Raw genomic sequence first — 12,022 nt, 5'->3', positions numbered from 1 at the left:
CTTCAAAATGGTCAAAAATACTTCGGCGACCCCCGATTTCATCATCGAACCTAGATTAGCAAGTAATTATTCACCCTTTTGTAATCTTTAGAAAAATCAATACTGCAGTTTGGAAACCATCTTCATATGTGATAATTTTCATTTCGATCATGTGTCGGAAAAAGTTGTAAGTTGCCTTAAAAGGAACTGAAAACGCACTAGTGCACGACAAGGAAATCAAGTATTCTGACTTGAAGTCAGCGGTTTACGTTGGTTTACCTTGGTTCGCCGAAATGAACCAAATTCTCCTCGCGAAATGCTCTCTTGCAATGTAATTCTATCCTTGGCAAATAACAAACTGCGTTGACTACCGTATATTTGCTTTCATAAAGTACTAATGCTGATGAACAGTTTGCCAAAATGAAACAGGTGAAAAATTAGAATGAATGCAGGCAGGTGATTCGTTAATCAATTTGAATCCTTAACATGAAGAGGGGCAAGTTGGTCGTGCCCATCGCTCAAAACGTCAGCTTTAGAAACTCTTTACCGCGGCCAATTTTACAGTATCAACTCAACTGATAAAACCAAATCATTATGCTATGCTCTCCCATCGACGCAGTACCGAGATTTCTTTAGAAACCTGCCCCCTTTATCCCTTTGATTTGTAACTATTTAGGTAAATTGTGGATAACATTGCGGACTAGTTCTATTCGTCCTGGACCTTCACACTTTCTTTATAGTTAAAGAAAGATACTTCATGACTGAATTTTTGACACAATAGTTCATTATCCGCGTTTCCTTCTTTACACATTTTCCCCCCTAGACTGGATATGACAATTATGTTGGCAAAGATTCTCTAGTGTGTCCATTATAGCATGCCGAATGTGCCTCATCTTCCAGCAGTACGCGAAAGGGTTCAAGGACGAATTGAGAAATACGAAAGTTATGGCAGAAATCGAGAATGTCTTTACAGCTGTGTTGAATCCCATCACAGCAATAATAACAAAACTGGAGAACTGAGGCAAATAGCAAAGAGAAAACACAAGATATACGTAAAAAGAGCCAGTCGCTGATTTTTTGACGTTTGCAACATTTGCGGTCTCCTGTTGTACTTGTAGACAATGTATTTGTTTCTGATGGTGTCGCACACATAAGTAGATCTTGAAATACAGAAAAGCTATAAAGAGAAGACAAAATATTCCTAGAGCGCCAAGAATCATGTACGGAATCCTCTGAGGAATCCGCACGGCAACTATCGTGGAGACAATAGCACTCAACACCCAGTTGGAAATCACTACAGAAACAACACGATTGTTAGTCACAAATTCTTGGTATCGAAGGTGGAGACAGACAGCCAAGAACCTATCAATACTCAGTGTGGTCACACCCAAAAACGACCCCGTGGAAAAAACGCTTGCCAGATACACAAACGCGGTGCATGTAGCGACAGACGAATTGCCAGCGCTGCTGTGTTGTGACTTCTTGAAAAGCAGCCAAAAATAGAAAGGTTGCACCAATAAACCAACCCCAAGGTCAGAGATCGCAAGACTAAGTAGCAACGTTCTCAGATTCTGTGACAAAGCGGGCGTCTTTCTGATCGCTTGAATGGTAACACTGTTGAAGATAAGCGCTGTCATTGAAAGGATGGGAATAATGACACAATTAACGATATAAAACGGTCCCAAACTGTCATCGTCTTCGGCGGTTGTGCCGGCATGATATAGAAACAATGCGTCACACAAGGGCTGTTTCATGACGTTGAATCCAGTAGTTTTCTCTGTAGGATATGTGATGGGCTAGTGCAAGTTTAGAGGCAGCGCAAAATAGTGTTCTGCTGGTCTATAACCTGATTATATCACAGTGATACGTACGTGACTGCGTGACCGAACGTGATAAATATCACCCTTACGTCAAAATTTGCCTGAGTAACGTCAAAAAAGAGACTTCAAAACAAACACGTATGTTCACTAAAAGTTCGACTTTAGGGAAAATTTGAGCAAACTACCCTCTGAAAAACTCTCAATTAGATTGACAACTAAAAAGTACATTTAAAACCACAGTCGAAAAAGAAAATTATTTTGTTAGAGTAGTAACCTTAGCAGTTTTCAAGATCTCTTACTTAGCAGCTGATTGCTATTGTTTAATCATTGGAGCACGTCAAAGTTGAATGAAGTTGAAAACATAATTGAATTTCTACTTCTGACGTGCAGTTGCGCTGTTAAAAGGCAAATATAGAATTTATGTCGAAAAACTCGCATAACATTTGTTATTAAATCAAAATATCAAATTTCAAACCGTTGATATTTGCCTACGACAAATATATTCTTTCCCCTTGTCTTATGAAAAAAGGAAAATAATGAGTGAGAGATAGTATCGTTTAAGTTCACATCGGGCGGTTGGTCATAAACTTTTAGTTTCAGTACATGAACGGGCGCTGCTAAAAGGTTTCCCTGACAGATTCTCGAATCACCATTAGGAGGGAAAAGTGTATTTCAAGTGCGTGTTTAGCCATTGAATAATTACCTTTGGTCAAAACTTTGGTATCTAATTTGAGATTATAGGAAAACATATCGTTATCATCAACTCTGAATCAAGAATAAGATGTTGGTTGTGCAAGCAAAGAGTAAAAAAAAAAACCCTCTTCATCATGATGCCAGTTAGGTGCCAAAAAACGGTGTCCATGAGTTAGTAAATTTTAACCCTGCTGTAAAGCATGGCTAAATCCAAAGAGAAAAAAAAACAAATAAAATATTGCGACACACACGCACGGTTATTTCTTTCACAAAATATCTCCAAAGTTAAATAATCTATTATGCTGATTAGCATAATAATTCATGCTTCTTATGTTGTTACCATTTTGAATACAGTATTATTGTATTAAGTGTGGATAAAAGTCTAGTCGTATTAAAGATCTAGTCGTACTAAAATGTACGTATGGACTAGTCGTAAAAGAAGCGGTAAAAGACAGCGGACTTGCATGTATGATTTATTCCTGATCGGGCAAATCACCTGCTCAACTGTCAGACGTGATCTCTAATGTCAGTTATTCCTTGGTGAACGTGTTTATCAGCCTGTTAGAACGCTCTTAAGAGCTTTTTCAAGCTGACAAGGCGTAGGAGATGCGCAGAATTGCATAATGCACGTTAAGTGTTGGGGAACCAGTGGAAGAGTCAATTTATCACGTACAAAGTTCGTCCGCTAATTGGGAACAAATTTCACGGAATGGCTTATTGTAATATTGACAAAGAGCAAACTATGAAAAATTGTCAGTCTGTTGAGGTTGGGTAAATGACAGACAAAGTTGCTTTCTAGTTGTGATTCGTTCGTTATTGATAATTATGAGGCAAAGGAAAATATTTCAAGGAAAATATTTCAAGGAAAATATTTCAAGAAAAAGTTGGAAGCTTACTTGATTCGAAAAGGCAAACCTATCACAAGTTTGTTTGGTTTCATAGTATAAGACATATTTCAGTTTTTTTGTTTTGTTTGATGATGGATAAGTAATTACAAGTGATCTAACCACAACGACTGTGCCCTTGCAATACAGAGACAAACCTTGGCTATCCGAATAACTTACTTTAAATTAATTCAATAAATTGATCGACTCATGATCCATATGGTTGATCTACTATAGCCTTACATTTCGAAAAATTTATGTTTAACGTTAAGCTGCAGTAGTGGAAAAAATTTCTCTCTCGCTTACGTGCGCGCTTTTTATCGTATTAGCAATGAACCGAGCCGACTCACACGGAAACGAGATCTATCGTGATCATTTGAAAAGAGATTTTCACTTACCTGAGATTCCACTCTTGGTGACGCCCCAGACTCCACCAGAAGTTTGACAACTTCAACGTGGCCAGCCTCGGCTGCCATATGCATTGGTGCGTAACCATTCTAAAAGAAAGAGAAAAAATTTACTAAGTTGCAGTGCAAATTCTCAGCAATAGTGCCATTACTAATATATGGCGAAAGGGCTGATGACTTCAAAGATTGCTCACAAAGGAGCTTATATGGGAAGGCCTTTGATATGCAACAATACAGAGCTTTTAATGGACAGGATTCGAGTCTCCCACATCATTATCTCTTAAGTGAACAGGTCAGCCTACTTTTAGATAGCATTTCAGTTGATTTAAGGTGTTGGGCTCGACAGTCTAGAATTATATTAATTTAGACGCATTCCAGTTGACGAGTTTGTCTTTTCTTGAACGCATCGCGTATTTTTCTAGATAACGTTTATAATCAGCTAGGGATGAATTCTTAATAAATCACCATTCATATGAAAGTTACCACATCGTCTTCACTCGATATTGTAATTTCAAGAGTAGAAAGTCTGTTTTTTAAGGTATACCTCATCCGGCGCGTTGATATCGGCTCCTTGTCCAATAAGCTGAGAGATCAGTTCCCGATGTCCATTGGCGGCAGCCAGATGCATGGCTGTTCGGCCAAGTTTATCCTTAACGTGAAGCTGTAGTGTTGACTTACTTAAGAGAATACTGACAACCTCAGAGTGGCCATTCTCGGCAGCCAAGTGAAGAGGAATGGAGCCCTTGATAAACAAAATAGAGAGAAAGAATTTTAGTTTCACGAAACTATTCTACCTAGTTCAAAGAAGGATTCAAGATTCCACAAGAAAAAAATCGAGTGAAGAGTGTCTTAGGAAAATGGTCTAATCTCGCTTAATCCGATACACCGATGAGAATTTGCATAAAATTACAGTTCCACCTGGAACCAAATAACGCTCCAAATAAACTCTCGATCTTATTCAATACCATGCGTGACTCGTCGTTATGTAAAAAACTTGATCACAAGCCAGAGCAACCAAGTTCCAAGTTTTGAAGCCCCCCCCCCCCCCCCAGTGTAATCTCGTTGCACGAGTCAACTCCCCGCTAAGATACTCGCCAAGGTCTGGGTTCGCTCCAGAATCCAGCCCGCTGAAGGTGACCTGAAAGTGAACGAATTGTAAACAACATGAAGAGCAATCATCTCACATGTACAGCTGTTGCCGAATCCACGCGCACACCAGGCGAGTTCAGCAGAATTCGCACAACACCCACGTGACCAGATTGTGCCGCCAAATGAAGAGGTGTGAAACAGTACTAGAAGACAAAAAACGATCACAATAAGCTGAAGTAAACGCTTTTAGTCAAAGTCAGAGATCATAAAGACAGTACTACGAGCCTATACGTGACGATGATTAAACTGAAACAAACGCCTTTGATCACAGAGAACAATCAAGATGGAACTGTTTCAAAAGCAGTCGACAAAAGCATGCTGTTAGCACCAAATGCGGTTTAAAATCACATTGCGGTGAATCTTTGGTGAGCCCTGACACTCATCTTAACGAGCCTGTTTGGAATGAGATTCGTTTTCTATGGTTTTTGGCAATGTTGTATCAGATTGCCTTGATAATTTTAAATATTTCACAACCACATCAGATTGCTTCCCTAACTTCGTCGATATTAAATCCGTAAATTGATACTCTCATAATCATCGATGGCGATGGCGAATCTCCTTGACTCTCGTATATCAAAGAAATGACCAAACACAATTGTTCCCCAATAAACTATCAATTTCATCCAATACAATGCGTGACCCGTCGACGTGTTAAAAACTTGATCACAAGGCAAAGCTTAACAAAGTTTTGAAGCCCCCTCCAATTGTTTCCCCGTATTGCAAGAAAAATTTGACTTAAACCTAAAATATTTCCTTTTGACTGCTTTTCTTTAAAATTTCTCGTTACATCAATCGCTTAGAAAAACCTTAAATTAATCTTACTCTTAAACGACTTACATCTGAACGTGGTCCTTTGTCACCATTGTTCATCATTGCAGGAGACTCGCTTTTGATGGTTCCGGAAACTTTCAGCAGCATTTCTCTGACTACTTCAATCTGACCATACTGGGCAGCTACGTGAAGGGCGGACAGGCCGGTCTGCAGCGTAGTGCAAATAAAAAGGTTCAATTTGAAAATTCAAATCATAACTCGCGCATAATGTTGCACAAGATTTCAAAACTACGGTTCCTATTGAGCAGAACCTTGACCCTTTAAACCCTAAGAGAGACCAGCATCTAATTTCTCCTTACAATATCACACCTGAAACACACTTTAAGTTCACGAGAATATAGAAAATGATCACTAAATAAAGAAACTCTTGACTGTTTAACAAATTCTCCTTATCAACACCTCAGGAAATGTAGATAATAGAGTATGGAGAACACGCATACCGATGTTAGGGTGTAAAGGGCTAAAAGCTCTACACACTTCGACTGAAGAACGCAGAAAGACAGGATGTCCTTTAAAGTTACGTCTTAACCAGAAAATCATCGTGTCTTAATACCTGATACAATAAAAGTTTGTCTGCTTCAGTTTATTTGTTTTCTTTACCTTAACGCTTGCCATGCTCCAAGGAACCTTTCCGCGCAAAACTTCTAAGACGTCCACGTGTCCAAACCTTGCTGCGAGATGAAGAACTGTCATCCCTTCCTGTCAGTGAAAGAGAAGAACTGAACTTTACTTAAAGTTGTTGTAAGAGTCATTCCTGTTATTTTGAGACGTCAAGTATTCGTTTTGGCTGATGGAAGCATTCTTTTCTAAGGCCTTTTTTAACGGTCAATCAACTAAGGTGGTAAAAAAGAGGTTACCTGGCTGTTACTATTAGGTTTGTAGATGCATGAAGCTACTTGTTTAAACGGTCCTTCCTCAAACTGCACCAATCAGCTCTACATTTCACATTGCAAGTTCCTTAGGGCTAAACATCTCCACTACTGGTAGTTTAAGAGTATTGTCCATTGTGTTAAAGAAAGACCAGATAGGGCCTGGTACTTACCGCATCTTCATCACTTGCCGAAGCTCCATGAGCTATCAACACTTCCACAACAACTTTATGACCACCGCTGGCTGCAAGCAACAAGGGCGTAGAAAACTTTTCCTGTGAAGGGACAGAGTATGACGGCGTTAGCTTTTAGAGGAGAAACGAAGAGTTCAAGATACCGCAGAGATTGGATTCGAGGATAAAACAGTGTTTGACTGTAAAAGCTTTTCATGGGTACAATTCTACGTTGGTGCTAATGAAGGACTCGAGTAAGCCGAGTTCGAGTAAGCAATATTATACTACGGTTAACTAGCAATTCTTAAATGGTTGTTTTACCTTGTTTCTGGCTGTTGTGATTCCTGAAGGGTTAAATTTCAATAGCTCCTTCATCACAGACACACTGCCCTTCATTGCTGCAATATGAACACACGTGCTGCCCTCCTATGGGATAAGAAAGCGAAAGAAAGTCACTAATACTTTTTTCATTGTCGGTCAAAGCAGATCACTCAGCCATGTTGAGATTAACAAATAAAGGGAGTAAGGTTTTTAAGAAACTGTGGTGCTGCGTCGGTTGGGGAGTATAACAAGATAATTTTTTTTTAATCAACTGAGTAACTTGGCCACCATAAAGAGTTTCAGAGCAGACGCTTTGAGCGTTAGCTCTTCGTCAGAGCGAATGCGAGCAACCTTTGGTAATGATCTTCTGTCTTCTTACCGCGTTCTGTTGCATCATGACTCCAGGTTTGTGAGTTAGAAACAGCGTTACCACTTGTGAATGATCATTTTGTGCGGCGTAGTGAAGAGGCGTTTGACCTTTCTGTGGATAACAGGCAAAAAAAAAGGTTCATATTGAAGACTGCAAGCGGCTTTCCAGCCAAAAAAAGGGTACGTCTCTAAAGAACACGTGGTGCTGCGTCAGCGGGGCATATTACTAGATAAGTTGTTTCATCAACCGAGTTGATATTTTGAATCTGCCACCATAGAGATTTTCTACAGCTGGCGTTTCGAGCGTTAGCCCTTCGTCAGAGCGAATCTTTACAGCGGCTAACATTATCAACTCAGTCGATAAAACCAAATTAGCTATCTAGTTAGCTTAGTACGTTGCGCCAGTAAACGAAGTTAAACGAACATGAAATAAACGAAAAAAATGAAGTTGGCGTTGCGCGTACTTATAAGGCCAGGCCTGTTCTTCCACGCACGCCACGCTTGTGACTATTAAAGTGCTTTAGCCATTTAGAAAAGACTGTGTTTCCATTTATTCAAACGCAAAGGGAAAAACCGCCAGCAGCTTGGGGAGGTTTGGTATTGCACGACTTTCCCGTGCTTAGCACCCATTATATGAGTTAAGCGATTGCGCTTGGAGCAGTTTCTTTTTTTATTATTTCTAGAGTCAATGTATTCCTCTTGTTTGACATGATTAGTAACTTGTCGACGACGTCAAAGACTCGCCTTAAATTTGAAATAAACGATCACTTAGCTTAGGTGATGTCTCGAACATAGGAGTAGTCATTTTATAATGATGGACGGCACTTACGTTGTCCAGCGCGCTTATGTCGGCTCTTAACTCCAGAAGGTGTTCACAGACTTGTAATCGGCCCTTTTCTGCGGCCAAATGAAGAGCTGTCTTCTTTTCCTATCAAAATAGAGATGTGCTTTGCGTTAGCGATTCGTAATTAAATATTTCCCCGCAAAATTAGATTGCTGTTATTAAGGAACAGACTCTCACCAGCGTCAAAGCATCCACACTAGCTTTATAGCTAGCGACCAGAAGTCCGACTAACTCTTTGTGGCCGCTCTCTGCCGCCAGATGAAGTGGAGTAAGCCCCACCTGAAAGAGACAAGACTCAATGTCTGAACAAAAACACTGAGTGAAACATGTCCTGTAATTTTTATTACTTCAGGTAATTATGCTTCCATCTCTCTCTCTCTATGTAGTCTTCTTCAGTAAATGACAGAGTAGGGTTTGAAAATTTGTACCTGGAAATAATTTTCAGTGTCAAGTGTGGTGTGTATTCTTACAGTATTTAGTCCTCCGTGGAGATCGAAGCGCCCGGGGAGGTGCTCCACCCAGGTGTAGGGGTGTACTCAGGTAAAAAGCGTGCCAGGCATTTATGCTCGGAGGTTTTTTTGAGGCTAATAAACGTAAGCGCACGTCTTTCCGTCTACCATACTTTGAGTGAGTGAAGGCCCACAGATAAGCCAGTATTACATCGGGTTGGCACTTAGTAACGTCGTCTACGAATGGATGGGTCACGGGAAAGGCATATCACAACGGTTCCTCCTCATCAGTGCTACAGATTAAATTTTTGGTATGAACAAGATCATGTACATCTTTTATGTAAAGCCTCACCTTGCTTTTCGCATTCACATAAGCTTTGTGCTCTAACAATTCTTTCGCCACCTCAAGATGACCGCGTTCTGCGCAGATGTGTAAAGCAGCTCGTCCAGACTGGTAAGAGAAAAGAACACAAAAAATACTTAGCTGGGGAAATTTCAAATTGAGAGTCAATCAATCAAAATGCAGTGACAATTATCTCGCCCCAACGCTCACGCGCTCAAATCCGAAACTGAAAGATAATTTTATCAAGTTACTAAACCAGAGAGTACCTCATCAAAGACATCTACTCTTGCATGGTACTTCAGCAACGTACGCACAATTTCCGCGTTTCCTTTGTATGAAGCAACAAGCAGAGGCGAAGAACCACTCTGAAACCAGGAAAACAATCCGTATGAGTAGCAAGAAGTTACATACCAGATTACCTTCGATAGCGATCAATGATTCTCCAGGAAAATACCACAGACTGCTTTAAATAAATACACTGGGATAAGTTAGTTCCCACTGTTTAGAGCGGCCCCCCTTTCCCCCTCTGTAAAAGCAGTTAAATGCTATAGTATTTTAATTGGAGCACGAAGACCAAATGATCACTTTCTCCAATTTCGCTTCTGAGGTTCATTCGAGATAGATCATGGAGCACTTTTTCTGGGAAAAGTTCCTGACTGACCTGATGTTGGCCCAAATCATATTTAATTTGCCTTTATTTTAACGGGGCAGCCAGAAAAGGGGCGGTTACACAGAAATCCTGATAAACGACTTACTGACGATCGTTTATTGACCGTGACTTGAAGCTTGGAAGGGGGAATGGACTTTAATAAAGCTATCAAGATGTCGTTGTTCCCTGAGCGTGCGCACTCGTGGATTGGAGTCTCCATGGACTGAAAAAGATTGGAGAAGAAACAATAGCAATCAGAATCGCATTACGGGGGTGAGGTACGGGTGTTATCGAAATTGACTCATGTGAAAGTGACACACGAGCTTTTTAGAGGGCAATTGTTAAAATGCACATACTCGTGACTAACCGAACTAGTGCGTGCGCACTTTGTACGAGGTCGTTTGTGATGTGAGTGTATCAAACGAATCGTATGCGTAAAAATAATAATCATTCCCTAGATTTAACGGTCATCAATAGAAAGCAGACACTTTGTTGTCGAGTATGTGAAAATTAACCCACCTGATGCGTGACTGCTGTGCAATCGGCACCGTGTTCAAGAAGCAATTTGACGATATCTATGTCAGCGTTCCCTTTGACTTTCAGTTTGGATAACTTGGCAGCGTAATGCAGAGGAGTCTCACCTTTCTATAAAAAAAACATCAAAGGTGTAGGTAGCAGTCAAACAAACGTGGGAAACATCAGGGATGTAACATGCAAGTTATAGCAATGTTCTAACTTGAGGACGATAAACCATTTTAAAACTGTAAAGAACGCGAACATCAGAATGTTTACTCATCAAGGTCTTTTCTTAAAGACTAAGTGTATGTCCTTATGCAGGAGAAAATTGGGACGAATTGTTGTTGTGTTAAGATGTAATCGGTGATATACCAAAACAACATTCATTTTGTCTATTTCTCTGACAGTTAACTATACTGATTTTAGCTTCTGAACAGAGATAATTTATATACGTCTCCACTAATTTCTACCTGGATCTCCTTCAATGGGGCGACTTGACTAAAAGCGCCTCTCTCCCCTTTTAAGCTAAAAAGATTGACTTTTTCTGTTACTTACATCAGTTGGCATATTGATGACAAGTCTTGCTACAGCTTTAGACTTCATTTGGAATAAGACTCGAATCAATTCTCCTAGCACTAAGTAGTGTCCTGCCCGGATGGCGTGATGGAGGGCAGATTCGCCATTCTGACACCGAAACAAACATGTATGCTTTGTTAATAATAACCCTTTTCAAATATCTTCCAGATGTGATTAGAATGTATATTCCCCTTAAAACGTTAAAGTAGTAACCAGCAAAGGGGTGATGAGAGTTAACAAACTTGATCAGACATCAGATTTTCTCGATGAATTTACGGATGAGACCGCGATGGTTAAAGAAACTGTCTTGAACTTTCACAATCAGTGTTTACCTTTGGTGTTCGATCATAAAAAGCGATGTTTTTATTTTTCTATTTCTTTAAGGTACGATCTTTTTTTCCACCTTTTTCTTTCTTCAAACTCTACAAAAGATCACCAGGTTGTGAGAGAAACTTAAGGCAGCACACAAATAAATGTCGATTCGCCTCAAATCTCAAATTACCGTCAATCTTTCCTCAAACAACCCGGCCTACTTGATTTCTCGATCTAATACTAGAAGGTGTATGATTTTGACGGTGATCTCAAAACGAATTCGTCAGTTTACCTTCGCTCTCCTCGCAGCATCAGCTTTTTCGTTGATGAGCAACTTTAATATTTTCAAGTTTCCAAATCTTGCGGCCACATGCACCGCTGTCTCTCCATTCTACAAAAAAAACGACCCTTATTACTAACGATAAACAACCTGTAACGAGCTCATTGAAAAGAACCAGATTGAACTTATACAACCAGGGGGAAAAACGGATGGTAATTTCTCATTTGCTGTGAGAGGGGATGAAAGATAGAAGATCTTTGGGGAAAAATAGGATACAACCGAGTTGGAGGGGATTCTTTCCCCCTCCCCTCCCCCGCACCTCATTGCTCCCCCCCCCCCGCACCTCATTGCTCCCGCCCCCGTCACGCTTCTCCCCATACCTAAGAATCATAACTAGTGACATGCTGACATTACTGCCATGCCTGTTATGTTACTTAGTGCGTCAACATCCTCTCATGTTCGATTGCAAGTAGAAGGCAATGGTTGGAGGGAGAAAATTAAAGTTTGCAACGCCCTCAGGAGAGAAAGGTAAGATTAACGAGATTCATGTACAAATGT

General features: G+C 40.3%; 1 protein-coding gene across 3 annotated transcripts in view; it reads right to left on the bottom strand.

Annotated features, from left to right (window-relative positions):
* Nucleotides 1-12,022, bottom strand: part of LOC131798567 (serine/threonine-protein phosphatase 6 regulatory ankyrin repeat subunit A) — a 55,019-nt gene that overhangs the window by 20,547 nt on the left and 22,450 nt on the right. For all 3 annotated transcript variants that reach the window (XM_059116227.2, XM_059116228.2, XM_059116226.2), the window contains 16 exons: nt 11,477-11,575; nt 10,852-10,980; nt 10,300-10,425; nt 9,887-10,003; nt 9,398-9,496; nt 9,141-9,239; nt 8,517-8,618; nt 8,325-8,423; nt 7,506-7,607; nt 7,127-7,231; nt 6,806-6,907; nt 6,364-6,462; nt 5,770-5,910; nt 4,968-5,075; nt 4,328-4,525; nt 3,775-3,873 (listed from right to left, as the gene is read on the bottom strand). In XM_059116227.2, coding sequence (XP_058972210.2) covers nt 3,775-3,873; nt 4,328-4,525; nt 4,968-5,075; nt 5,770-5,910; nt 6,364-6,462; nt 6,806-6,907; nt 7,127-7,231; nt 7,506-7,607; nt 8,325-8,423; nt 8,517-8,618; nt 9,141-9,239; nt 9,398-9,496; nt 9,887-10,003; nt 10,300-10,425; nt 10,852-10,980; nt 11,477-11,575 — 1,824 coding nt within the window. The remainder of the gene's footprint in view (nt 1-3,774; nt 3,874-4,327; nt 4,526-4,967; nt 5,076-5,769; nt 5,911-6,363; nt 6,463-6,805; nt 6,908-7,126; nt 7,232-7,505; nt 7,608-8,324; nt 8,424-8,516; nt 8,619-9,140; nt 9,240-9,397; nt 9,497-9,886; nt 10,004-10,299; nt 10,426-10,851; nt 10,981-11,476; nt 11,576-12,022) is intronic.

The sequence above is a fragment of the Pocillopora verrucosa genome, chromosome 2, assembly GCF_036669915.1.
Source record: "Pocillopora verrucosa isolate sample1 chromosome 2, ASM3666991v2, whole genome shotgun sequence".
In the NCBI taxonomy this organism is placed as follows: Eukaryota; Metazoa; Cnidaria; class Anthozoa; order Scleractinia; family Pocilloporidae; genus Pocillopora; species Pocillopora verrucosa.
This window is presented reverse-complemented; position numbering and strand designations above follow the sequence as displayed.